General features: G+C 35.2%; 1 protein-coding gene across 6 annotated transcripts; it reads left to right on the forward strand.

The window, feature by feature from the left end:
• Nucleotides 1-6: 6 nt before the first annotated feature.
• Nucleotides 7-26,018, forward strand: BICRAL (BICRA like chromatin remodeling complex associated protein). Of its 6 annotated transcripts, none has more exons than XM_083348582.1 (12): nucleotides 7-45; nucleotides 7,656-7,704; nucleotides 9,107-9,155; nucleotides 9,670-9,738; nucleotides 11,501-13,189; nucleotides 14,289-14,379; nucleotides 15,721-15,821; nucleotides 18,146-18,207; nucleotides 18,328-18,473; nucleotides 18,651-18,745; nucleotides 20,720-20,822; nucleotides 22,105-26,018. In XM_083348582.1, exons 2-12 carry the CDS (start codon nucleotides 7,661-7,663, stop codon nucleotides 22,908-22,910), a joined length of 3,255 nt encoding a protein of 1,084 aa, XP_083204708.1. In that variant the 5' UTR covers nucleotides 7-45; nucleotides 7,656-7,660; the 3' UTR covers nucleotides 22,911-26,018. The 6 variants fall into 6 exon arrangements, with proteins under 6 accessions (XP_083204708.1, XP_083204710.1, XP_083204707.1 ...); XM_083348584.1 differs by lacking the exon at nucleotides 7-45 and adding an exon at nucleotides 64-2,941; XM_083348581.1 differs by lacking the exon at nucleotides 7-45 and adding an exon at nucleotides 2,954-7,109.
• The last annotated feature ends 640 nt before the right edge of the window (nucleotides 26,019-26,658 follow it).

A 26,658-nucleotide genomic window follows, 5' to 3' on the forward strand; every position in this document is an offset into this window, starting at 1 on the left:
GATGGCGAAGAAACCCCGTTGACAAGGCACTGCTTTTTCATGACGGTGAGTTTCCCTTTGAGTGTATTATAATTTTGTGATAAAAATTTCAAGGAAAAAAAAACCCCACACAACCTCCTTCCTCCCTTCCTTCGGGGAGGGAAAAGAGGGGAGAAAAAAAATCTATCTCCAGACTAGACAGAAAAGAAAGAGGAGCAAATTAACAACCAGGAGTTGCCAAAACCAGGATATTAGGTTTCAGCCCAGAGAGCTATTGGCTCTGGGGCTAGGTATATAAATATATATCTGGAGAGAGAGAGAGAGAGAGAGAGGAGAGGGGAGAGGGGACATAGGGAGGAAGAAGAAGGAGAAGAGAAAAGAGGAGGAGGAGAGGAAAGGAGGAGGAGGAGGAGGGCGATTTTGCGCGGGTGGTGCTTGGTGGGCAGATGTTAATTCACATGGAAATGAAATATTTATTTCTTTTACAGGAAGAGGCTGTGGTGGTGGCTATGAGGGCACCTCCAAAATGTGATTCTTAAAGGGGGAGAGGCAAACAAGGAGGGAGAAAGAGAGAAGAGCGAGAAGAGAGAGAGAGAGAGAGAGAGGACAGATAAGGTTTCAGGGCTAGGCTGATAGCTGCAAGGTGGGCGGCGGGAGGATGGGGGGCTGCCCCTCTCTCGCGGAGGCCATGCAAATGTAGAGAGGAGAGGAGGAAAAAAAAGCCCCTCTTTTAATGACTCACTGATTGAGCCGGTTTAAAATTAGTTATTGTTTGGGCTTTTTTTCCTTTTCTTGGCCACCCCCTTGGCCGTCGAGAGAGGGAGAGAAAGTGTGTGAGTGTATGTATGTGTGTGTCTGCGAGTATGACTGAGGGTGTGTGTGTCTGTGAGGAAGAGGGGAATCAAGTGTGTATGTGTGTGTGAGAGGGAGAGGGAGAAAGAAAAATAATCTTTTCAAATCTCCTCCCTCTTTTTTTCCCCCCCTCGTTTCTTTGCTTTTCTCTAAAGCTCTCTGGTCTGTGGAGCGCTTTTTCTTCCTCCTCAGGAAAATGGAGACGCTCCGTCTTCTAGCTCCTGGGCGGGAGGCTGCCGAGGATTTTTCTTTTCTTTTGCCTCCCCGGTTGGATTTGTTTTCAGCGACCATCTCTTCCCATCTCGTATTTATTTTCACCGCCTTTCTAGCATGGGTTGCGCTTTTTGACGGGGATTCTTTTTTTTCTCTCTTAAATTTCGTTTCTTCTTACTATTTTTTGTCTCCAGTTTCCTCCGGTTTCTTGTCTTTGCGTCATTGTTTCAAGGAATGGAAATGGTGATTTGTTTCGGTGTATGTAATACTGGGTCGGTAGGATTTAAATCCTTTTCGGTTGTAATTTATATTTTTAAGCTGCAAGTATAATAAATACTCAACATCTGTAACAATGCTTTCGTTTTTGCGTTTCGAAGATTGTGTTATGTATCTGGCATGGGATTAACCTTCCAAAAAATTCTGAATTGGTTTTGGTTAAAGAACGAGGGGGGGTGGAAGGGAGAGAAATATATAAAGAATAGATTGAAAACCCGATGGATCATTTTTTGGTGCGTTTTAATTTTTCCTTTTTAATCGAAACGAAGTGGTTGAGGAGTGGGCAATACTCTTAATAAGGAATGCAAGTACAGTAGAGTTGCAGAAATGGTCGATTTTTGCTGAGAGAAGGACGATGGAAACTCAGGCCTTTGTGTTTTTATCGGGCTTAATTTCACTCTCCCTGAATTGAATTTCCGAATTGAACATGCGTTTCCAAAGCTCAGTCGACAGTCTATTTTTCCTCACAAGAGAGTCCCTTTTCTCCGTGCCGGTCTTGTGCATCGCAGGCTGGAGGGTCACAAACAAGGGAAGATGGCGCTGCCTGGCCATCGGCCAGGATTTGTGGCGCAGTTTCTTCTCTTTCGTTCCCTTCCGCCGCCATTTTGAAACGCTTTTAATAAGAGGCTTTTTTCCCTTCGGCTGGGGCGTCGTCTTCTTTTATTTTGTGGAGTTGCTGTCCCCGTCTCAAAGTAGAGTAAAAATGGAAACGGGGACCTTCTTCACCTTTATGAAATGTTTTCTAAAGGGGTGAAACATCTTCTACTGCGACTCATTAATTTGGAGAGAAAATCTTAACGAAGGTTGAGGGTGCCTCATATTTTAATGCTTTTAACAATTAAGTCCGGTTTCTTGTTCTATAGAACAACTAGTATTCGTTTTAAAAACTTCTTCCGTCTTCATTTTCATTTACAAACGAGCTTCTTATGAAGAATAATAATGGTTATGGGGACAAGTGGCAATGATTATTACTATTAAATGTTGTTAACTCCTTTTATAGAAATTATCATCAGATTGGGATGTAAATCCTTGAATTAGTCTAGTCTTGAATGTATAAATCGCATAGAGAAAAACATCTATATGATGCAAGTAATTTTAAAGAAGAGCAGTGTGTGATCTATGGATTAAAAATGGAGGACCTTGGGAAGTTGGCCTTTCAAAATCTTTTTTGTAATAACACAATTTTACATGGATCAATGAGGTTCTATTCCAGAAAACCTGATGAGGGAGCATAGTTAAACACTGTCCTATCTTCACTGCCATTACATTTCTATTTCTGAAGGCTTGAAGAAGGAGTAAAATATGTATTAAACACGTATTAAGTTTTGTAATCTCAGAGTGCTTCTTAATTGAAGTGGTGTCAGGTTTTGTGTATTTTTTTAGATACTAAATTTCACAGGAAACAATGGGGCAAAAATAGTAAATATATTGCATTTTCCAGTAATTTCCTACTATTAAGTTTTTCTTTGGTCTTTAATTGTTCAGAATTAACTAAAACCTTTTAAATACATTTAAGAAATGATTAATATGAAATAATTGCCTTGATAAGTTTAATAATGTGACAGTAATTAAATCAATTTCATCTATTTGTAGAGCCATTCATATCCTCAATGGAAGAAAGGTGATTTGGACTTGGTTTATTATTATTTCCTAATAAATAACTGATGAAATAAATGAATAAAAAGTAGTTTTTCAGCAAAGTTCTAAATGTTAATATTTATCATTAGGTAACATCTTTCATTGCATTTTGGCATTCTAAACTGGATAGTGCAGTTACCATTGTGCCTAGGCAATTGTTTAGAAAGGATTTTGTCTAGCACATTGGTTTAGTAGTTCTCTTAACAATACTGGTGTAAAATATATCCAGAAACCAAGGAAAAGTTCAAACAATAAAGCAATTTGGATATATTGTTCAATAACATTTCAGTTTTCCTTTAAGGAATTAATCTTCCTTGTTCTGTATAATCCCCCCTCCCATTTAAAATATTTAATAGATTAGAAAATTACATTGTAAATTCAATAAAATGTCTGACTTCATTAGGTCTCATGAAAGAAGAGGATTTATTATTTGGCAAGTAATTTGAATAGCATCAAAGAAACTAGCTTTGAAAGTAGACATTGTGAAAAATTGTATTTTAATTGGGAGTTCCTACCTGGCGTATACATATTTTAGTAAATTATGTTTTGTTAGGCCTAGATTTATGCTGCATGTGTATTTTTCAAACTTATTTTCAGTAACAAATCTTATCACATAGAAATCCTAGGATTTAAACACAGTATTTATGTTCAGAGGATGACACTGATTCTATAAATGTTTCCTCGTGCTAGAAACCACCTTGAATCTAAAAGTAAACCATACTTTCAACCAGAGTTTTTTCCTTTTTTCTAAGACTGTTAAAAAAGATGTATATCATGTATAAAACACATATGGAAAGAAATTATAGAAATAAGCAAGTAATAATACCAATTTATAACATTTATAAATCTTGTCCATATAATAATTGGCCCAAACTTCTAAACTAATTTACATAGCCTTTATGAGGGTGTTTGTTCTGCCAATCTTATGAGTGGTGCTTTGTATTCAAATACAGGTGAAGTTGAGAATATTCACCCATATTCTCAGTCATGGTTATAATTCATATGTAGCACAGGTGGTCAGAGTTTAGACATTCACAATCTTTATTATGTCATTTTGATAAAATAGAAAGCTTTTGAAAAAAGTTATTAGTTTATCAATTCATTGGGAAGATCTAACTATTAAAATAATATAGTACAACAGAAAAAAAATCATACTCAACCAGTTGTCTAATTTTAGATTTATTTCTGAATAGTGTAATTAGTTTTGAAGAAATTAAAAAAATAACATCTTGTTTTGACACTCTGTAATTGGGCTATCCAATAGTGCTTCATATGCAAATCTAAAGAAGTTCTTTGGTTATAGGAGAGGCCCATACACAGCTTTTTATAGCAGCTACAGTTCTATATTGTACAGCCCTGTTCTGTTAGTCGTAAATCTTGATTTACAGCAGTTGCTTTTCAATAGATGGACCCCATCCACCAGTAAACTGCCAAATTTGAAATTTGGTATAATGGGAAGTAGGCATCTATATCTATAATGTAATCATTTCTGTTTCTAACAATTTAAATTGCTTTGTTTCAAGTAGAATAAATTGTTCTATTTTTATTCTCACTTTTTAGCTAGAATTTATCACTGATAAATGATCACATTTGTTTTACTTTGTTACAAAACAAATCTGTAAAGAATAATGTGGCAGTTGTTAACTGTAACCAATTTGGTCAACTTACTTTTTATATGTCCCTATTCCAGTATATGAGCTGGGTAGTTGCTGAAGCAAAATTCTGGGAAATCTAAGACAGATGATATCATCTAGATTTAAGCTGTAGAGAGGCTATAGCTACTATTATGTCTGCCACACTATGTATGAGACCAGAATCATAAATGCAAGCTAGTGAATAACTTGACAACTTATTACAAATAAATTATTAGGAGTAAAACTGATATGCAAGAGGAAACAATGATAAGTTTCCAATTTCCTGTATTTCAGTGGAAATTGAAATTACCAAAACATTTACAAACACATTTAATATGTAGTGGGACTGATACATTGACATTCTGCAAGTCAGTAACTTCTGAGGGGCAAAAATCATTGTACTATAGTATATGAGCAAACAGTAAGTGGAAATGTGATTAGGGAATGGTTTATCATTTGTTTAGAGGAACGCAAAATCTTTATATAGAGAATCACATATTCATACTCCATAGACATTTGTTGTGTCATTTGTGTTCACGTCTCTTCCATCCATCTATCCAAATAAGAAAAGAGTAATATTTGATATTTTATTTTATATTTAAGCCAGTGGTTGAGAATATACATATTAATAAAACTTGTATATACCGTATTCTTCATAACAAGGGGGAGGAAATTAAGGGCAAAGTGTTTAATAATGCTAATTCATCCTTGAAATACTACTATGCAGTAAGCTATCTGGGGATTCTGAATCTTAACACAGTGTCCATTGATGATTAATATATCAAAATAATATATCAAAAATGTGAATCCATTTTAAGTAACATAGTGGGTTTCCTTTTATTTCAGAGAATAATTTGGTGTATAAATAGAGGATGTATGGAACTATTGTCTAGAAAAAGATTGGATTCACTCTGTACTAAGCTATGGTTTTTTAAAACCTGTTTCCTTTAATAAAATTTGGCTGAGTTTACAATAGACGCCAAACAAACCATTTCTTGATTTCAAATAAAACGTGAAAATATATAGAGAGAATGCAGTTGATCAGATTAAACATTCCTAAAAGATGTTGTATACAAAACCCACTGATAAAATAAATTTGAGGAAAGAAGAAAAAAAAAAGCCAGTTTGGTGTAGTGGTTGAGATGCTGGCCTAGAAACCTTGAAACTGACTTCCAGTCTTTAGGCATCAAAAACCAGTTAAGTGACTGTGTCAGGCATGTTCTCTTAGCCCAGGTCATAGGGTTGTTGAGGAGAAAGTAGAAGGAAGGAAGGAGTATTGGTATGTTTTCCACCTTACTTTTTATATGAAAAAAGGTGGGATAAATGCAAATTTAAAAAATGGAACAGGATGGCTAGAACAGGAGGAACAAGTTGCATTTAATGATAAATGTCAGTTACACCATGTTCTTTTGCAGCAGATTACCTTGCCTTTGAAAACTGTATGGCAGGAAAACAAGACCAATTAAAACTAGGAGATGCAGGTCTTCTTTAAACCATTTATCTGTTATGCAGCCATTATGTTCAGAACAAAATCCTAATTGCTACAAGATCCAGGAAGAGGAGATAGTTGAGCTTCTGTGCAGGAAGGTAGATTAGGTATCTTTGTTCTGGCTCTCCTATGCCTTTAAGAGCCCTTTAGGTAATAAAGTCAGTACATGAGATAAAGAGGAAACGTTTTATTGGTTATGTTCTCTAACTGCTTATATTCTTCACAATATATAACAATATCTAAAAGCATATAAAGAGAATCTCAAAAGATTTCAGCTTCACAGGAGATTTTTGGAAACCATAGTTTGTGAACCACATGTTGATGTGTCATGTCCAAATCTGAGAGAGCTTTTGTATCTTAAAAGACATGTTCCACCTTGTCACTATCTGCTCTTCAGAGGCTCTGGGTTTATTACATAATTCCCATCTATTGGAAAGATTTTAGGAGAAAAAAAATTGCAACCGTGATCAAAATTGATGCTATAAGATTCTTGATTGGAAGATGGAAAAGTGTTTGAAAATGTGGAATGAGTGTACTAGAGGTCTATAGAATTCTCTGAACAAAGCTTCATCTGGATGCACTTCACGTGATTTAGGATTAGTCATGGACATACTATTCTACAATGAGCTTGAATCAGCAGAAAGTCTGTGCTGTTAATTCATTTGGATGAAATAGTAAAATATGTTAGGGAATAATGCAATACATATCTGAATTTGGCAAATGTCTTGAGTTAGAACAATAGAAATGGGCACATACACTTGAGATTTGGGAATTATTTGTTGTGAGCCATCTAATAAACCTAACATGCAACAAGCAAATAATTCATTTCATAAAGCTGGAAACACACACACCTAACACTGTATTATTTATAATATTGTGTGTGACAAAAATGAATTAGCAATATAAAGTTGTGAATTAGCTAAAATGCAGTAAAAACAATCCAGAGGCTAAACAAATGGAACACACAAAAAACATCAATGGAACATCATTCAATTTAGGTCCACACTGAATCTACAAGACATAAACAGGTAAATATTTTGGGGATGGTAGCCACATTATATTTTGACTATTTTTTCCATGACAATATTTTGGGGAAGAAAAACTGAAATATGGCACCAATACAAATCGGGATTCTGGTTTAATCTGGATCAGACTTCATTTCTGTTTTAGGTTGCGGTCCAGAAATAGACACACATATCTATACCTAGCTTGTATTACAGATACAGATTAGTGCTAGGATTGAACATGTAATCCTAATGCTAACCCATTGCATTCATTAGTACACCTCAAATATCTGAAGGATTGGGAGGATTTTTGGAAGAGATTAAATAATTCTTCAGAGGTGTGGATGGAGGAGGGCAAGGGTAACACTTAATAAGGAAAATTATTAATAAGATTCCATACAATTGCATATAGCCTGCTACATAGCCACCTTCCAATACAGTAAATTAGCATGGTAAAAACACTTTTATGGTACATATATTTTGTAATTTCTTACATAAAGCAGTCTTTCATAAAAATAAAATTTGAAATATGTTTTATGATACAATATGAATACTTTATTGTTTTCTTAGTTGTCATGGATGATGATGATGATGAAGCCTGTCTCTTTGATCTTATCGGGTAAGATTTTATTTTAGACACTTGTCCTTCAAAAATATTCAAAATTCATTTTAAAAGAAAAGCTAGTTTGATAAGCAATTTCAGTTAAAATTTTATCCTCTGAAGCATAATTTTACTTCACAGTAATAAATAATTGAATTTTTTTCAAGGAATCTGGATTTAGAATAAGTTTTCATTCAAAAGGAAGTAGGGAAGATTGTGATTTTCGTAATTTCCCTTTATTTTTTCCAGCTTCCAATATTTCTTGCCATACTTCACTGCTCCAGATGAATTTTTAAAATTGTTTTTAGGGATATATTAAGCTGCAGAAGCAAAACTGGTGAAAAGAACTCACTTTATTATAAGAGCAGTGTTCTGCAGACTATTTACCTCTGCTTCTCATATTTATGATGAAAATGAAATAAAATTTGTATCAGTTGTTTATTTTTATCTCCTCACATATTTTCAACTTTTCCAATTTTAATTACCTAAAGTGGCTTGAGTTACTTAGAATTTACATCATAGTCTATCATCAATAAAGCATACATAAATCACATTAAATCAATTACTCAATTTCCATAAATTATGACCCTAAATTTAAGATCAAACCCATCCACCAAAAGAAAAGTAGAAAAAAAAGAGGTTAAACATCCTGTGCTGTCTGTGGAACCTAGGTTTGCGAAGTTCAGCTGAAATCAATCCTGGAGATTCCCTGCACCCCCATATTTGTCTGAAAAATTCACTTGAAAAAATTCATATAAGCTAAACAGTAGTTTTTACTACTTGTTATAATTTACTGTATCATTTATTTAAAAACTAGAAATTCTCTTAGTCATATGAAATTTCAAAATAAATCAAAAGATGAAAAAGATAAATTTCAGTATGGACTTGATAGAATAAATAGAATAAATCATGAATGTTTAAAAGTGTAACTGCAATTAAGTCTTATAAAGAGAAGGATAACAATGTACCTAATAGATCTGTTTCCAGAAACAAACTAGGTTTTTTGCTTATACAGGAGGTGAATACTCTAAAATATACAGTTGAGGGACACAGTTGCAGTATAATTTAAAAAAATAGTTTCTGTTTATGAGTCAATTTATATTTTAAATATAAATATGTCCTCAGGTCAATTTCATCTCTGGGTAGTTACAAGGCCACAACCATGTGTGTGTGTGTTAACAATATGATCGTTGCAGCTTTCTGGGATTTTGATTTCTCAGATTAGCCTACAGTCCTGCTGTTCCTTGGTAGTTCCCATTCAAATGTTAACCTGGTCCAAATCTGCTAGCCTTCCAAGCCTACAGGAAAAAAGACATGTGATGCTACCTATTGAAACAATCTAAATTTTAGCAACTTTTATGTTTTAAAATGCTTTAATGTTTAAACTGGTCCATCTCACTTTTCTTTATATATATTTTAGAGGTCCACAGGCACTGAATTACTTTCTACACGGAGGGGGCAGTAAATCTGTAAGTTATTTATGTTATCTTATTCTACGTTTAATTTTGTTAATAATTGTTTGTGGTTGCTAGAAGTGTGCCTGCAGAATCTTAAAGCAAATTCATTGACATGCAAGGTTCATCACAGTAAACTAGAAATGTGGGGTTGCAGTTCTGCATTTTTTTCCCTTTCCATTTAAAAGAAATGTTGTGCCCAATGGGCGGTAATGTAAGAGAGGTCTACATTTTAGCACTTCTCAAGTTTATGTGGCAGAGAACTAGGAGGTTCTTAAACCTTTCAGATCCAAAGTTTCTTCTATCTTGTCCTGTGCCTTCCCTTTGTCTCTCTTTGAATCTTTCTGAGGCTACAATAGTTTCCTGAAGTTGGAAAGAATAAGCACAATTGTTGATGGAAAGATAGTGGGAAGAAAAATTTAATGTTGGATGTTAGCTCTTAAAGGTCAGACTCTTATTAGATTACGAGGAAAGTTGTGTCCCAAATGTATTGCTCTTAGTTTAAGACTATTTATTTGTGTTGTCACAGAACAGTGAAGACTTGAGTAACATAGGATATTCTGCAGCCAACTCAAATTCCATTTTTGCCAATACCAGTGTAAGTATAGAGAAGAAATATACAATGTTATTGTACATTCTATAGACTAGTTGCATTGTTTGTATTATATGTAATAGAATGGAATAAAAATAGTTCCGGATTATCTTATGATATCAACTTCCTACGTTGTCTATATACGGTATATAATATTTTATTAGTGATATTAATGAATAGTTATTCTCCCAGATTTTGATTTCACTATATTTATACACCTGAAATGAATTGCAATAATAAGCTATTCTTCCCAAAATATTTAGTCTTGTGAATTCTATTCAGCCCGCGTATGCAAATTGTTGAAATTTAGAAACTAAGTGGATATCTAGTTAGAGCAAGCTACAGTATAAGAAAATTTTACCAAGAAAAGTGGTAAAGGTGTTACTAAAATTTCTTCTACTTCCTATTAGAAAGAATTATGGGACAGATAAAAGTGAGCCAGAATTACGTCTTGATTTGTTATAAGAGGATTTGTAGCTTAGTTGAATTCATAATATATTGTTTTTTTCTTTATCACTTCTAGTTTTGCAATTCAGACATGTCAGATTCTAACCAAGAATAAAGATTGTGATGACCTTCTCCTTTCTGGACATGCTAGCTAAATAGTACAGGTTGAGATGATGTGTAGCAGGGCTGTACAGTGCTTTACACTTCAAGGGTGTTTCAGATTGCATTTAGGCACCCACATAGCACCTAAATAAAACATATTTTCCAGAGCTTATGCTGCAGTTGCAGAAGGCAGCTGAGTGGTCCTTGGAGAAGACCAAGCTGCTTTAAGGAGTTGCCATAAAATCCTTGTACGTACTCTGGAGTAGTTTTTTCCTTCAGATCCAAAGTGTGATTTCATGACATGGCAAAGCTCTAATGTTTAATGTCATGATAGATTTTCAATTAGATAAAAGTTAAACATTATAGAGTGTCTTTGTTACTATGATATATATAGTGTGCATATTATTAGGAAGGTGCAGAGATGTTTTAGATCTAGATTTCTGGGAATAGTTTGATCAGCTCTACATTACTTTAGTCCGATCTGATTTGCTCCTGAATCAACTTTATATCTTTCTCTAAAGAAAAATATAAAATGTAAACAGCTGTAGCTTTTTAATGATCATATAAAGTAGATAATATGCTGCCGGTGCCTTAAATAACTACAGATTGTAGTTGTAAATGTGCTGCAATATTCAAATGATTAAATAGAGGGGCTAAGAAAGAGCAGAATGCTGTACTCATATATATTAAGCTCTTGCCGTCAATTTATATATTTTGCATACCAGTGGCTATTTTGCATTCCAGTGGCTCAGTGGGTTAGGATGCTGAGCTTGTCGATCAGATGGTCGGCAGTTTGGCGGGTCGAATCCCGAGTGCCACGTAACAGAGTGAGCGCCTGTTACTCGTCCCAGCTTCTGCCAACCTAGCAGTTCGAAAGCACGTAAAAATGCAAGTAGAAAAATAGGGACCACTACGGTGGGAAGGTAACAGCGTTCTGTGCGCCTTTAGAATTTCTTATCTGTGGATTCAGAGCTCTCAGGCTACTTTTAACTAATCCTTCACAGGACCTCTGTGGAAATAAATGAGTATATGCCAACAATTCTGTCTGAGAACCTTATTGAAAAAAATGTTAGGATTATTTCTCAGTGTTGCACAACAGTAATGTTTCTTATTCTAATAATAAACCCAAGAAAAGGAAAATAATTATAGTGAACTATGCTGTACATTTGGCACTTTTAAAAAAGGATTAAAGACTTTATTGTATTTTTTTTCCTTTCAGAGCTCTGATCCTAAGTCATCAATCAAAGGTGTTGGTGGTCAGCTTGGAGAAGGGTCTAATGATGGACTACAGTTGCCAAGTACACTTCAGTTTCTTGATGATGAACTTGAATCATCTCCATTGCCTGACCTTAGTGAAGATCAACCTTTTGATATCCTCCAGAAATCTTTGCAAGAAGCTAATATTACTGAGCAGACTTTGGCAGAAGAGGCTTATTTGGATGCCAACATAAGCTCCAATCAACAGTTTGCACAAACACAGCTTCATCCTTCCTCATCAGCATCTTTTACTCAGGCTTCTAATGTTTCTAATTACTCAGGTCAAACGCTGCAACCTATTGGAGTTACTCAAGTAGTACAGCCACCAGTTGGAGCATCTTTTACAAGCAATACAGTTGGTGTGCAGCATGGCTTTATGCAACACGTGGGGATCAGTGTTCCCAGTCAGCATTTGTCAAATAGTCAGATTGGTAGTTCTGGACAAATACAACTCATTGGTTCATTTAGTAATCAACCTTCTATGATGGCCATAAATAATCTTGAAGGATCTCATATTATACTGAAGGGTGGTGGACAACAAGCACCTGCAAATATGAGTGGTGGACTTTTGGTTCATAGACAGACTCCTAATGGCAACTCATTGTTTGGCAATTCAAATTCAAGCTCAGTAGCACAACCTGTAACTGTTCCATTTAATAGTACAAATTTTCAGGCATCTTTGCCTGTACACAACATCATTATACAGAGGGGTCTTGCTCCAAATTCTAACAAAATTCCCATCAATATTCAACCGAAACCAATTCAGATGGGACAGCAAGCAACTTACAATGTAAATAGCTTAGGAATACAACAGCATCATGTACAACAAGGAATTCCCTTTGCTTCATCAAATTCACCTCAGAATTCAGTAGTTGGTCCACATATGTCTGTCAATATTGTTAGTCAACAAAATTCAAGAAAACCAGTTACTCCCCAAACAGTGAGTAATGCCAGTGGTAGCATTGTTATCCATTCTCCAATGGGACAACCTCATGCATCTCAGAATCAGTTTCTTATACCCACAAGTCTGTCTGTAAATCCCAGTCCAGTTCACCATGTCCAGACTGTAAATGGACAGCTGCTTCAGAATCAGTCTTCACAACTTGTTACCAGCCAAGTATCCACTGAGCATGTTATGTTAAATAGAAACTCTGCGAATATGCTCAGAAGTAACCAAGCATATTCAGGACAAATGCTGAATAATCAGAATGCTGTACAGTTAGTTTCTGGTCAGACATTTGCTCCTTCTGGAAACCAAGTTATAGTCAACCATGGAACTTCTCAAATTGTTGGTGGTCAGATTCCACTACAACAATCCTCTCCCGCTGTGCTACATTTATCCCCAAACCAAGGAAACCTTTCTCAAGGCAGAACAGGATATTCAGCAGCGTCTCCTGGACAGGCAACTGGTTCAAATGTATCTTCAAATAATCGTTTTACTGTTGTGAGTTCCTCTGCTACGGTACATCCAAACATTGGCTCATCAGCTCAGTCTGTAGCTTCAAGCGGAAGCTTTCCTGGAGATCAACTTACACAACAAAATAGAACTCAGTTGTCAGTCAATGTATCACATCGACTTCCAGTTTCTTCAAAACCTGTCAGCCCTTTTAGTCAAACGTCAGTAACCCAGTCACCATTTTCTTTTGGACAGGTATGATTCACAAGATCAAAAATATTCCATAAATGTATAGTTTCTTTAATGACGCAGGATTGGGTATGATCATGCCACCTGTATTTCTAAACATTAAGCAGTATTTTGAAATAACTTGGTTGCTTTATTGACACGATAATACCAACTTTCATTTTTTATTTACATGGAATTATTTTTATTAAAAGTGATTTCATAGAAATAAGGTTCATTACTGGCTTAGATGTGTATTCATTTAAAACTATATTTGATGAGCTTCGTGTGATAATTACAGTGAATGTCAGAATTCGATGAACTCACTTTTTATTTTAAATTAATTGCAGTTTCTGTATTGCTTTATTTTCATTAATCAAAGGCAAGATTAACCACAGTTTAGGATTTCAGCATAATACTATTTTATGTTAAAATGGAATTTAAATGGATATTTCCAATTTACTCTCACATAGTTAATAAAGAAGATATAGAGGGGAGTAAATGATTCCAGGCTTACTGTGGGTTGCTTTTGTGCTAAGTCATAAACTTTGTGATATTTGAATTAACTATTGCAGCTAACAATTAAATGTTATTTGTTGAAATTTGTATATAGAGAATGAATAAAGCATTTGTATAAAAAATGAAATATAAGAAATAAGATTTTATCCATACTGTGCATCAATTCAGTTATAAAGATTTAGGATGTAAGTTGAATATAATTAGTTGAAGTTCAACTCTATGAATGAAGGAGAGTCAAGTCTTCAGTTACCTAATACCTAAATCAAATAGCCTTAATGCTAATTACATCAGAAGTATGGAAGTCTAGAACTCAAAAGAATTGATAAGACATAATGATTTGAAGCCCTCCCCAAAAAGTCTGAAAGCATTTTTACCTTACCCCACCCCCATCCCCAGTGGACATATATCTCTCACTATGAGAAATATGATACGTGTTTCTGGTTTAATATGATGCCTAAATGAAGCTGTTGTGCATCCAATAACTGGTTAAAATTTGTGGGTAAAACTGATGTGGAACTCAGCTACTTAAAGTATTTTTTATATGGACTATTTCTTTTTAAATATCTTTAATTATATGTGTGACGGACATGTCTCTGTTGTATCTTTGCAGGCTCAAAAAAAAGCAATCAACCTGGCATCTTCAGTTGCATCATCAAAATCACAGGAGAGCTTGAGACAACCACAGTCAACAAATCTTTTAGGTAATCTAGTTTATTAGATTTTAATTTCTTTCTAATTTATCAGAATGACTTCATACCGATGTTATCTTAAGTATTAATTGAAAAGTTTGGGTTGTAAGTAGATATTACTATCTATACTACTGATATACACAGACAAGGTATAAAGGGTTAGTAGAATTAAAATCTAAAAGTGCATTTGACAAGTTTCTTTGGCTAGTATCAGTGATTCAGTAATTTTATAAACTTATGACAATGTTTTATAAAATATAAGCTATTTGATGATATATATGTGAACACAGTGTTAGAACTTGCCACTATTAAGTATATGAAGGATTTGTTTTGGAACTGTTTCCTGTAGTTTAATATGCAGTTTGTTAGAAATATTTGCATATATAACATAAAGATGTTTATTTTATAGTATTTTTTTCAGAAATACATGCTGCTATACTTTACTATTGCAATCATTAAGTGACTGGGTGGGTTGTTAACTGACCGTGGAGGGCTGCCTCAGAGGGTGGGGGAAGTCTTGGGAGGCCTGGTGCCCACCAATATACAGAAACCAGGCATGGACAGGTATCAGCCAGCCAGGACCAGCAGCACGTGTGTCTTTTCTGTTTTCTCCCACGACTCCAGAGTGGCCTGATCTTTTCAGCTGGCTAGGCCAAGTCATGCATAGGACACTACCCTATTTCCCCCCCTCCCCGAACTTCTGAGAGGCCTGACCTTCTTCCTACCCTCATCACTCCCAAGAGGCCTGCGCTATCATGCCTGAGTTACTTTTTTGTTTCTCTGCAGTTATTGAAAGTCATAGTCAGCCAATGCAAGGCTCAATTAGAAAGCTAGGAAAGGCATTCTTCCTCAAGACTGGCCAGAAACAGAAAGGGAGAAAATTAGGTTTCTTGGGAATGGTACTGGGGAGGCATAAGGCCTTTGTGCCACTGGGCCTAGCAGGCTGGGGGAAAATGGTGGGAGGACAGAAGGCAACAACTTACAACCAAAATTCTGGCCTTAATTGTGGTAGTAAGTCAAGGACTACCTGTATTTTGTAGTCTAGAAAAGGGGTCCCCACCCCCTGAGCCGTGGCCCACTACAGGGCCTGGCCCGTTTGGAACTGGGCTGCACAAGCACAAATAGAGCTGTGTGCATGCACACACTCACCTGCCATTCAAATGGAACCATCCCCCCCCATGCTGAGCTGCGAAGCTGGAAAGGTTGGAGACCACTGTTCGAGGAAAGTTACATAAAAACACTCCAGTGCTAATTTATTTAATATCTTTCAGTGATGTATATTTAGGTGGAAGATTTAAATATGTGTAATGCTTTGTGTAATGTCAAGAATCTTCACAGTGAGTATATTTACAGGACAAGATGCTGGAGCCAAAATCATACAACAACCTATAGGAACAGTGTTACCGCACCCGGAAAAAATAGCAGGGTCATCGCTTGCTCAAACAAATGTGCAGGTAGGGGAAAAAAAATCACCTCCTTTTCTTCTGCAAATCATTTCCCATTTTGCAATTGAAAATAATTTTGAGAAGGGAGATTTGTGAAGAAATCTGTAACAGTACATTTGGAAATCTCTTTATCACTATCTGTCTTTACACAAAGGGATGCAACCTATCAAAAACAGTACCATAAAAAACAGATTAGAAACACAAGTTAAGATAGGCAAGAAAATGATAAGTGAGCACCTGTCCACCCTAGACGAATTCAAATCACCAGGACCAGATGAATTACACCCCGAGGTTCTGAAGGAACTGGGAGATGCGATCTCAGAACCACTGAACAATATTTTTCAAAGATTCTGGAGCATTGGGGAACTGCCAGAGGACTGGAGAAGAGCTGATGTAGTTCCCATCTTCAAAAAAGGAAAAAAAATGGATTCAGGAAATTACAGACCTATCAGCCTGACCTCAGTACCTGGGAAGATTCTGGAAAAGATAATCAAGCAACAAATCACTGAACACTTAGACACAAACAAAGTCATTACCACAAGCCAACATGAGTTTGTCAAGAACAGATCATGCCAGACAAATCTTATTGCATTCTTTGACCAGGTCAAAAAATTAGTGGACCAGGGGAATGCTTTAGATATAATTTACTTGGACTTCAGTAAGGCATTTCATAAAGTAGATCACAACCTGCTATTTGATAAGATAATGTGGGTTAGACAGCATCACCACCAGAGAGATTCGTAGCTGGCTGACCGGCTGTGCTCTGCATCTGGTCCTCAATGGAACTGCGTCTACATGGAGGGAAGCATGTAGGGCTCTGTTCTGAGCCCAGTGCTCTTCAACATCTTCATCAACGATTTGGATGAGGGGATGGATGGGCAACTCATCATATTTGCAGGCAACATCAAGCTGGCAGGAATAGCCAACATTCCAGAAGATAGGCTTAAGATACAGAAGGATCTTGACAGACTTGAACATTGGGCGCTATCTAACGAAATTCAGTGGTGAAAAAAGTGATGTTTTACATTTAGGCAAGAAAAACCAAATGCACAGATATAATATAGGTGGTACCTTACTCAATAGTAGCAACTGTGAGAGGGATCTCAGAGTCGTAGTGGACAATCACTTAAATATAAGCCAGCAGTGTGCTGCAGCTGCCAAGAAAGGCTGCATTAATAGAGGGATAGAATCAAGATCACGTGAAGTGTTAATACCACTTTACAATGCCTTGGTAAGGCCAAACTTGGAATACTGCATCCAGTTTTGGTCACCATGATGCAAAAAAGATGTTGAGATTCTAGAAAGAGTAGAGAGAAGAGCAACAATGATGATTAGGGGACTGGAGGCTAAAACATAAGGAACGGATGCTGGAATTGGGTATGTCTAGTTTAATGAAGAGAAGGATGTGGGGTGACATGATAGCAGTGTTCCAATATTTCAGGGGTTGCCACAAAGAAGAGGGAGTCAAGCCAGGCAGGACAAGAAGCAATGGATGTAAAGTAACCAAAGAGAGAAGCAACCTAGAACTAAGGAGAAATTTCCTCACAGTTAGAACAATTAATCAGTGGAACAGCCTCCAGAAGCTGTGAGTGCTGCAACACTGGAAGTTTTTAAGTAGAGACTGGACAGCCATTTGTCTGAAATGGCATAGGGTTTCCTGCCTGGGCAGGGGATTGGACTAGATGACCTCCAAGATCCCTTCCAACTTTATTACTATTACTGTATATTGCTTTAAATATTATATGAAGCTAAACAATAATATAGACAAATTTCCTGTTTATTTCAAACAGCTTACCATTTATTTGTTTACAGAACTTTCTTTGTCTTTTGTGTTTATAAAAAAATGAAAGACATTTATTGCGTAATCTTGCTTACAGGAGTAATAAAATATTGTGTTATAGAACAGTGCATTAGCATATTTGCTGTCATTTGCTTGAATTCAGTAATGTTGAAAAGGGAGATTTATGATGAAATCTATGATAGGTTATTTAAAAGTCTCTTAGAGAAATTGTATGAAACTAAACAATTTAGATATTTGGTAGTATTTGCCATTATAAATTTTAAATACTTTAGCAATCCTTGGATCACACCATAAAAAGTACACTTCGATTTTATGCTTGTTTATACAGACATATCTTACTGATACGGCAATTGTCTCTAAGATTGTAATTGTTATCTATATAAACCATTTTATTTATTTTCATATGTGACACATAAGCCACTCAAATTTGTATTAATGCAGTTTATAGAAAGTAGTAGTACTTTGAAATGTACAAAACTATATTTTTTTAATAAAAGATTATCCTAATGTAACAAATGTATTTTTGATCTAGGTGGATGGTCATATAGTAGGACAAAAGAGGCCTGCTGCTAAACAGTTAACCAAAGGAGCCTTGTAAGTTATTTCCTTTTTATATACATTTTAACTTTTTGTTTTGTTTTGTCATTCACAAATTTTGCAGAATTGTTCCAGATGTTATTGTAAAATGACTGATGGTTACTTTCTTTCCACTAGCATTCTACAGCAATTACAGAAGGACCAGGCACAGGCTGTAGCTCCTGACAAAAGTCAGTTCAGATCTTTAAGGGATGCAGTCCAGAGACTTCTTTCTTATCATGTGTGCCAGGGTTCACCGCCAACTGAGGAGGATTTAAGGAAAGGTATTTTTCCCTTTTTACTATTTTGAAAAAGGTGTCTGTATAGGGGAAGGGGGGGGGGAATGATAAACATCAGATAAGTTATATGTTATGCATATAATGGAAAATGGAAGAAAAAGATTATTATAAATATTTTAGGGTTTAAAGACTACTATCTAAATGTGTTTTAATGCCTTTCAGTGGATAATGAATTTGAATCTGCAGCAACACAGCTTCTGAAAAGAACACAGTCAATGCTAAATAAATACAGATGTCTTCTATTGGAAGATGCAATGGTAAGACCAATTAAAAATAATTATATATGTTTTTTCATGCCAAACTAGTTGTAACATTAACCGTGTGATTAATACTGCATGTAAATGTAATGAGTCAGGGGAAGAAAAGTTGATTCATTTCCAAGATATAAAACAGCTTCAAAGTGTCTTTCATTTGTAAGTAGCTAGCATGACCCATTTTTTAATTGAGAGTACTACAAAGGTGTGAAATTCTTAGCTGTAGAACATAGTCCTCATTTGGTACGGTCACCCATTTCAAACTACAGTTAGTCCTTGTCCTACAACCATTTAATAATATTAATAAAGTTGGAAGGGATCTTGAAGGTCTTATAGCTCCGGATAGCTCCTGACCTTCGCTCCTTCCGACGCAACCTAAAAACATATCTGTTTGAGCAATCCGGTCTGGTCTGACGGGTTCTGTTGTAATTATTGTTTTAAGGTAACTATCTTCTGCATTTGGGCAAAATTAGGGTTTAATTTGTTTTCAATATCTGTATTTGTGCATTCTGTTATTTATGTCACTATTAACCGCCCTGAGTCCTTAGGGAGAAGGGCGGTATACAAATCAAATCAAATCAATAAATAAATAAATAAATAAATAAATAAATAAATAAATAAATAAATAAATAAATAAATAAATAAATAAATATAGTCCAACCCCCTGCTCAGGCAGGAAACCCTATACCATTTCAGACAAATGGTTGTCCAGTCTCTTCTTAAAAGCTTCCAGTGTTGGAGCACTCACAACTTCTGCAGGCAGATTAATTTGTTCAGCAACTGTTCAAAGTTACAGTAGTGTGGAATGAATGGTGATTATGATTAGTCCTCGGAGTGCTCAGTATTTCTGTAGTCATGAAATTGCAGTCAGGACACTTGGCAAACAGGTCACCCTACAAAGAGTTGCAGCCTCACTCAATCACATGATTCCCATTTGCAACCTTCCCTGGTGGCTTCCCTGGAAAGTCAATGGGGGTAGTCTGGCAGGGAACGCTGGGATAGTCTCCCTTACCTGTGCATCGTCCCCCCCCCTCCAAACTTTCCACATTGGCTATTTACACCCCATGCACCCTTCCCAACTTCTACTGTGCTCTTGCACACTTGCACATGCTCTTTTACCATTGCCACATTTCCTTGCTCCCTCCTTTGGTTGTTAAGTCATTGCAGTTGTTAAATGGATCATTTCATGATTTTATGACCATTTTTATGATGGTTGTAAAGCATTTCACCATGACGGTTAAAGAACTCATGTGGTTGTTAAGTGAAGCATGTGGCTGTTAAGTAAATCCATTTTGTTGGAAACTGACTGGGATGCTACAGCTGATCGTCGTCAAGTGTCTGAAATGCAGTCCTGTGACCACTGGAGGGACATTGGGTGCAGCAGTCGCTGGAACTGTTAATGCTGTTTATTTATTTATTAAATTTATATGTCACCTGTCTTACCATGGGGCTATTCTAGGGAGCTTACAACAATAGAAAGAAAGAAATGAAAAGAATGAATAGAACCGAAGTAAGATAATAGAACAATAAAATAAACAATGAAAGAGAACATAATGAGAATACTATCATATGATTACCAAAAAAGAAATATGGATGTATAGGGAGCAGAGAAGGAGGTGGAGATGGAGTCTGCCATTAATCCAGCAATCACTTCCAGCATTGAGCTATCCCCCTATTTGGACCCAGGCCAATCAGTAGAGCCAGGTCTTTAGGCTCTTGTGGAAGGAAGAAAGGTGGGGGAAGATCTTACCTTAGAGAGTACGATGTTCCAAAAGGCAGGCACTGCAGCAGAGAAGGCTCTTCTTTTGGATCCCGACAAGAGTTCTGTTTTTATGTGTTGTGTTGTGTTATATTGTTTTGTACTGTGATATGATATTGATATGGTTCCCATATAACTTGAACAATTAGCTAGAAAACACTAGCATAACATTTTTTGTTTGTAGCATGGGAGCTGATTTTGTTTGTTTTCTTTTTCAGAGGATAAATCCTTCAGCAGAAATGGTAATGATTGACAGGATGTTTAACCAGGAAGAAAGACAATCTCTGTCCCGGGATAAACGTCTTGCAATAGTTGATCCTGGTAAGAAACTAAGATGTCTTTTAGATATGAGACTTTTGTTTATGTCACTGCTTTTCCATTTTGTTTTACTTGCCAATTGAATGCAACATAGTCTCAATATAATTCTTGACGGAGATGTGGCTGTTAAGACCATTATGCATCCTTATAATAATAAGTAAATTACAGTGTAATGCAATAGCCTATTGTTGTGCTATTAATTCTTTCCCCTCCCACCACCTGTTTGTTTCTTCTTTACTTCCCCAAACAACATGTATGTTGGGAGGATGCAGATACAATATGTGATTTTGATACAGCTGCATTCATGTATTCAAAAATCTATTTTACTACATGACAATATTTAAATCACTTTAGCGTGTAAGATATGATATAATTTGTTTTCAGAGGAATTTTGTTTGCAAATATATTTGTTATCTCTATACTTAGAAAAATATCCTGCTAATTTTGAACAGAAAATTAAATCTAACTCTTAAAAAGATTAAGGAAGGCAATTGAGAACAAATTTCAACATAAAATTTGAATATTTTGAAATTCTTGAATATTAATTTATTTTATAAAAATGTGCATATAGGTACAGAAGACATTAGTCAGCTTTCAGTGCAGCAGCAGTTAATAGGTCTAGCAATATTTAATAGGTCAGGCAATTATAACCTAAATGTTATTCATTTATTTGCATCCCAGCTTTTTTATTTTTATAAATAACTCAAAGCAGCAAACATATCCAGTGCAACTTCCTCTCCTGTTTTCTCCACAACCACCACCCTGTGAGGTGAGTTACACTGAGAAAAGAGTGACTGGTCCAAGCATCCAGTTGGCTTTCATGGCTAAGACAGGACTAGAACCTCACACTTTCCGGCTTGTAGTCTGGTGCCTTAACCACTGGACCAAACGGATTTCTTTTCTTCCCACTCTGACTTCTTTTCAAAGGACATTCTGTTACAACACTTTTCATTGTGATTCACACTGAACTAATCAGAATTCCATTTAAGCTACAATCTGAAACCTAAAATCATATTTTAATATGTACAGTAGTTCATTGTAGGTTTTTATTTAGAAGATCACTTATTTTTTACCTCTTGATTTTGGCTTAATGTAAATGGGACTTACTGTAGTGTTTATGTCCTACAGATCCACAATAAAAAAAAATTAAGAAGTTGGTCACAAAATTCCACTTTGGGCAAAAAATATAGGTATCCCAGGTCTGAAAACATTGAAGAATGTTTCTTATGTCTTGCTGTTGTACAACAATGTAGTATTAAGATACTTTTTTTTCCCCAATTTTCAGATGGTTTTCTGGCAGACTTTTGTTGCTCATCCACGCAATTTGACATGGGTGCTGATGAAACACAGCTTCACGAAAGTGATCATCAAAGTAGCAAATCTTTAACTTCTCCAAACCAGACTGCTAATGCCCAAATGAGAGACAAGTCAAGCACAGCAGAGTCTTTAATGTGCAACAAACTTCATGTAGTGCCTAACAATATTGTGAGTCCACCACAAGAAAACACTTCTGTTAAAAAAGCAGATCCTGCAAAAGCTTTAACATTTGAGAAATGCTCTTCTGAAAGCTGCTCTCCTGAAAGCCAACATATGGCTTCTTCTGAACAAAAAATTGCTCTTAAAGGTCTTGACAAGTTGAATGAAAATTCTTTAGCTTCTAAAGATCAGTCATCTAAAATGCTATCAAATGCAGATCGTGGTACGCATAATAAAACCTGTTGGAATACAATTGATTCTCATTCAGAAAGAGCATATAATCATTCCCTCCAAGATAAAACTCCTCGGAGTTCTCCAAAGAATATCGATTTGCCACCAGACAACTGGAAAGTTTCTGGAAAACCCCAAAAGGATTTGCTGGTCAATAAGAGCTTAGAAACTACATTCAAAAATATATTAGAACTGAAAAAGACTGAAAGGCAGCCACAAAGTGGGGGAGCTGCTAGTGGCTCTCTAGAGTTAGAGTATCCTAACTGTTCACTTATTGCTCCACAAGAAAACTGCCTGGAGAAATTTATTCCAGACCACAGTGAAAGCATTGTAGAAACTGACTCTCTTTTAGAAGCTGCTGTAAATAGTATCTTAGAATGTTAATAGTTACAGTACCGTGGACAAATCTCCCTTAGAAACAAATGTGAAAGATACCACAAGTACAGCCTGACGTGTGTACTTTCTAAAGTAGGTTCTGTTCTTTGTTTGAGAGCAGTACTCATTGTGGTTACAGTGAGGTATCCAGTAATGTAAAACCTTAAGAGAAAGCTGTTTGGTAAGGCCTATTCATTAGCTGTGATTGAATGTAATTCTCAACCATGTTCTTTTACCATTTCAAGAATGATTCTCAATCAGCCTTTCCCCTTCCCTCTTTTTCCTACTCAACTGCAATGGTAAGATCAGAAAGTTTTGTTTCTATTTTAGACTATAGTTTAATGTGTTGCCTGAGGTTTAACCTATAATTAATAACTAAACCAGATTCATCAACTGTGATTTGCAATTGTTGGCTTTTCAATAGGTACAATTAGGGTTGTATAATCCCGAGTTGAAAAACATGACAAAACTGGTTAATATATGGAGCAGAAAATTCCCAACATCATCATCATGATCTGTGGCTAAGTGTTACTCTCTTAACCACCGGATTACATTGCTTGTATAAACAGTTTTAATGTTGCAGCTTAATGAACCATTAATCGACTAAACCCTACAGAATAAGGTAGTATATTGACAATCACAGTCTACTAAAAGGTGTATTAAATACGCTTAATAAGAAAAATGCTCTCTATATCTCCTGTCAAGATTTACCGGTAAATCTCTGTGGTTAAAAATTCTACAGTTTACTTCTTGGCAGAAATGTCTTTGTCAGGTTTGCAAGAAATAGAGAAAAAACTAAACTGAGAAATTGTAAGCAGAGTTTACAGAGCTTTATACTTCAAGTGCTATTCAGCTGCTCCATAAGCAGAAACCAATATAATTCAGAGGAATGACATTGCAGAATTTAAGTTGCAATTTGGTATGGAACAATAAATATTAAGTTTAGAAAAGCTAATAGATGGGAAATATTAAAAAGTTATAAAGTAGTCATTCACATACCATACACATATACACACAAAAAAATTGACACATTGATTATTCAATAAAAGCTTTTGTATTTTATAATTGGATATAATCAACTAAATATTTCTGAAATGGTATAATGTTTTTCTAAACCAAGTATAACAAGTATTTTTACTTAAAAATTGTGTTGTTATAGTAAATGTTTATAGTTTAAGGAGCACTAGCCTTAATCTGAACAAATTAAAGGACAGTGTTATTTTGATTGTTTCTGCTTCTAATTGTTCAGAATGTTAATCCATTTGCAGCAGTGGTCATATTACCAAAACACATATAAACCAAAGTTACATTTCTATCCATTAACAAAATTACATGTAAAAGCAAATATCTCATAATCTAGAGCCAAAGGAACCTCATGCATGGTTTGCATTTGGCTGGTGGTCATATTGTTAATGTAATTTCTTTATTATTTAAATCTACAAATTTCTCCTTTTATGTTGCCAGGCTTAAAGAAAAAACTATACAGGCTTTCTTTAATGCTGCTGCATACAACTATGCCTGCTCAAAAGGACAGAGAACTGATTTATGATGCTTTGTCTGCAGCTTCTCTTTACAGAAATATTTAAAATTTATTGAGGATTCTCTGGTCTTGATCTGATGGGGATCTTTCTCTTGCATTCAGCTGTAAAGCCACATGTAGTTTTGCTACATACAATGACAAGCTGGTTGTCAGTCAGTTTGCCAGAATGTTTAGAAAGAAGTCACATTTTCCTTTCTTTATTCCAAATAATGTAATGCACAACTGTATTCTGTTGTATTATTCCACACAGAACACACTACCATCCTTGTATTGTGACCACATTGCCATGGATTAATAAAATATAATTTAATTCAGCAAAAGAGTAACAACAGTTAATGTACAACCCATATATAATAGGAATAGAAACATGGAGTTTAATTTTATTGCCTCCTTTTTTTAAAAAACAGGTATGTGATTTTAAAGTCACAGACTTACGATTTTGTACACTTCCTGGGAACCATAATTTAAATAATTATAATTGGTGGCTTGGCTTTGTCACAAATTTATTTTTTGTGAGGATGGATTTAATTATTTGTTTTTTTAAAGTAACATAAAGAGAGTAGAAGGTGCTTTTCCCTCAAGGTTTTGTGAAGGACACATAATTGAACTGTAACCATAATGAGGTAATTTGGAAAGCAGGGTGTATATTGCGCCAGTCATATAAATTAGTTTAACTAGTATCTGATTGGAAATGTAAAAAAAAAAGATTCACATTTGTACAACTTCTTATTTTGGTTTTACCTGCCAGTGTAAAGTTCCCATTGTATGTACAGAATATTCTGAACTTAAATACCAAAATAAAGTGTATATGTTTTGAATCTTAGGTGAGAGTTTAATTTTAGATAACGTCTTAGCCAAGACATCTGAAATGCACTTCATCAATGTGGATTAAATCATACCTATATTTATCCCAGGATTTTGTGCTGGGAACCCACTGAACGAAGTTCAGCTGAATTAACCTGGGATAGTTAATGTATTTTATTTATTAAACTGAACTTGGTTTTAGAGTTCTGAATATTTTAAATGGTAATGCAGTAAAAATATTTTTGTTCATTGTAAAGAAACAAAGTGTGAATTTGTTATGCAGCCCATGGTCCTGAATCCAGTGAAGGCCATTTATTTGTGCTTACCTGCTTTGTAGATTTGGTCTCTTGAATACCTGATGTCTTTCCACATTGTCTAAAGTTAAAACATTTTTAGCTGGCAACTATAAAAAATCTGATTCAACAAGGTCAGCATAACTGATCTGTTAGATTTGGGAGGCCTTACAGACTGACTTTACCGAAAGAGGATATGTCACTTTTTGTCAATGTAATATGAACTTCATTTGCTTAAAAACTTTCATTTGTATAGTATGTCTCACTTGAAATTGCTTTGTATACATTTTGTAAAAATATTTATAAAATGTTTTGTAAAAAATATAACAAATTGCAGTTTATTTTGTTATGTTGGATAAATAATGTTAAAATACACATATTGGTAAAAGTATATTGTTAATCCATGAATAGGAAATGTTTAGCTGGATACTACAAATTGAAACAACCATTGCAATACAGCCAAAGATTTGGGAAAAATTATTATCTGTGATTGTCTTGATTTAACCAAGATAAATAATTAGGCCTTGAAGGGGTTTCTTTTTTATTTTACATAATCTATTTAAAAATATTTTTGTTATATTTATGTTCAACATTTCTTACACGATTGAACCATAAGCAATTACAGAGGATTCTGAAATGGTATCTGTCAAGATACCAAGATCAGGAACTGCTTAGCTTATGAATATTCTATTAGGTCATTTTAAAAAAAGCTATCTTCTTTATATGTCATGTGTGAACATGGGAACTGTGTGTGTATCCACTGCTGAAATCTCTATGCCAGTATGCTAATGCTGTATTAACTGATTATGTAGCAGTCTGCTCTTCAATAATTTTAAAAGATGATGTGTGTATTTTAGACCAAATACTTTATTACATAAAACATAATTTGTTTTACACATGTCAATATTAATTTATAGAATCATAGGTTTGGAAGGGAACTTCTAGGTCTTCCAATTCAATCCCCTGCCTCCAAAGCAGGATCCATCTTGAACGAATGGTTGTCCAATTGTTTCTTGAAAACCTCTAGAATTAATCTCAATAGCTAGTCTACATAAATGATTTTGCATTGCATGAAAGCAAATTTTACATATTAGAAAAATATCCAGATTACCATTCCTTT

The sequence above is a fragment of the Vipera ursinii genome (genome assembly GCF_947247035.1).
Source record: "Vipera ursinii genome assembly, chromosome: 1".
NCBI lineage: Eukaryota > Metazoa > Chordata > Lepidosauria > Squamata > Viperidae > Vipera > Vipera ursinii.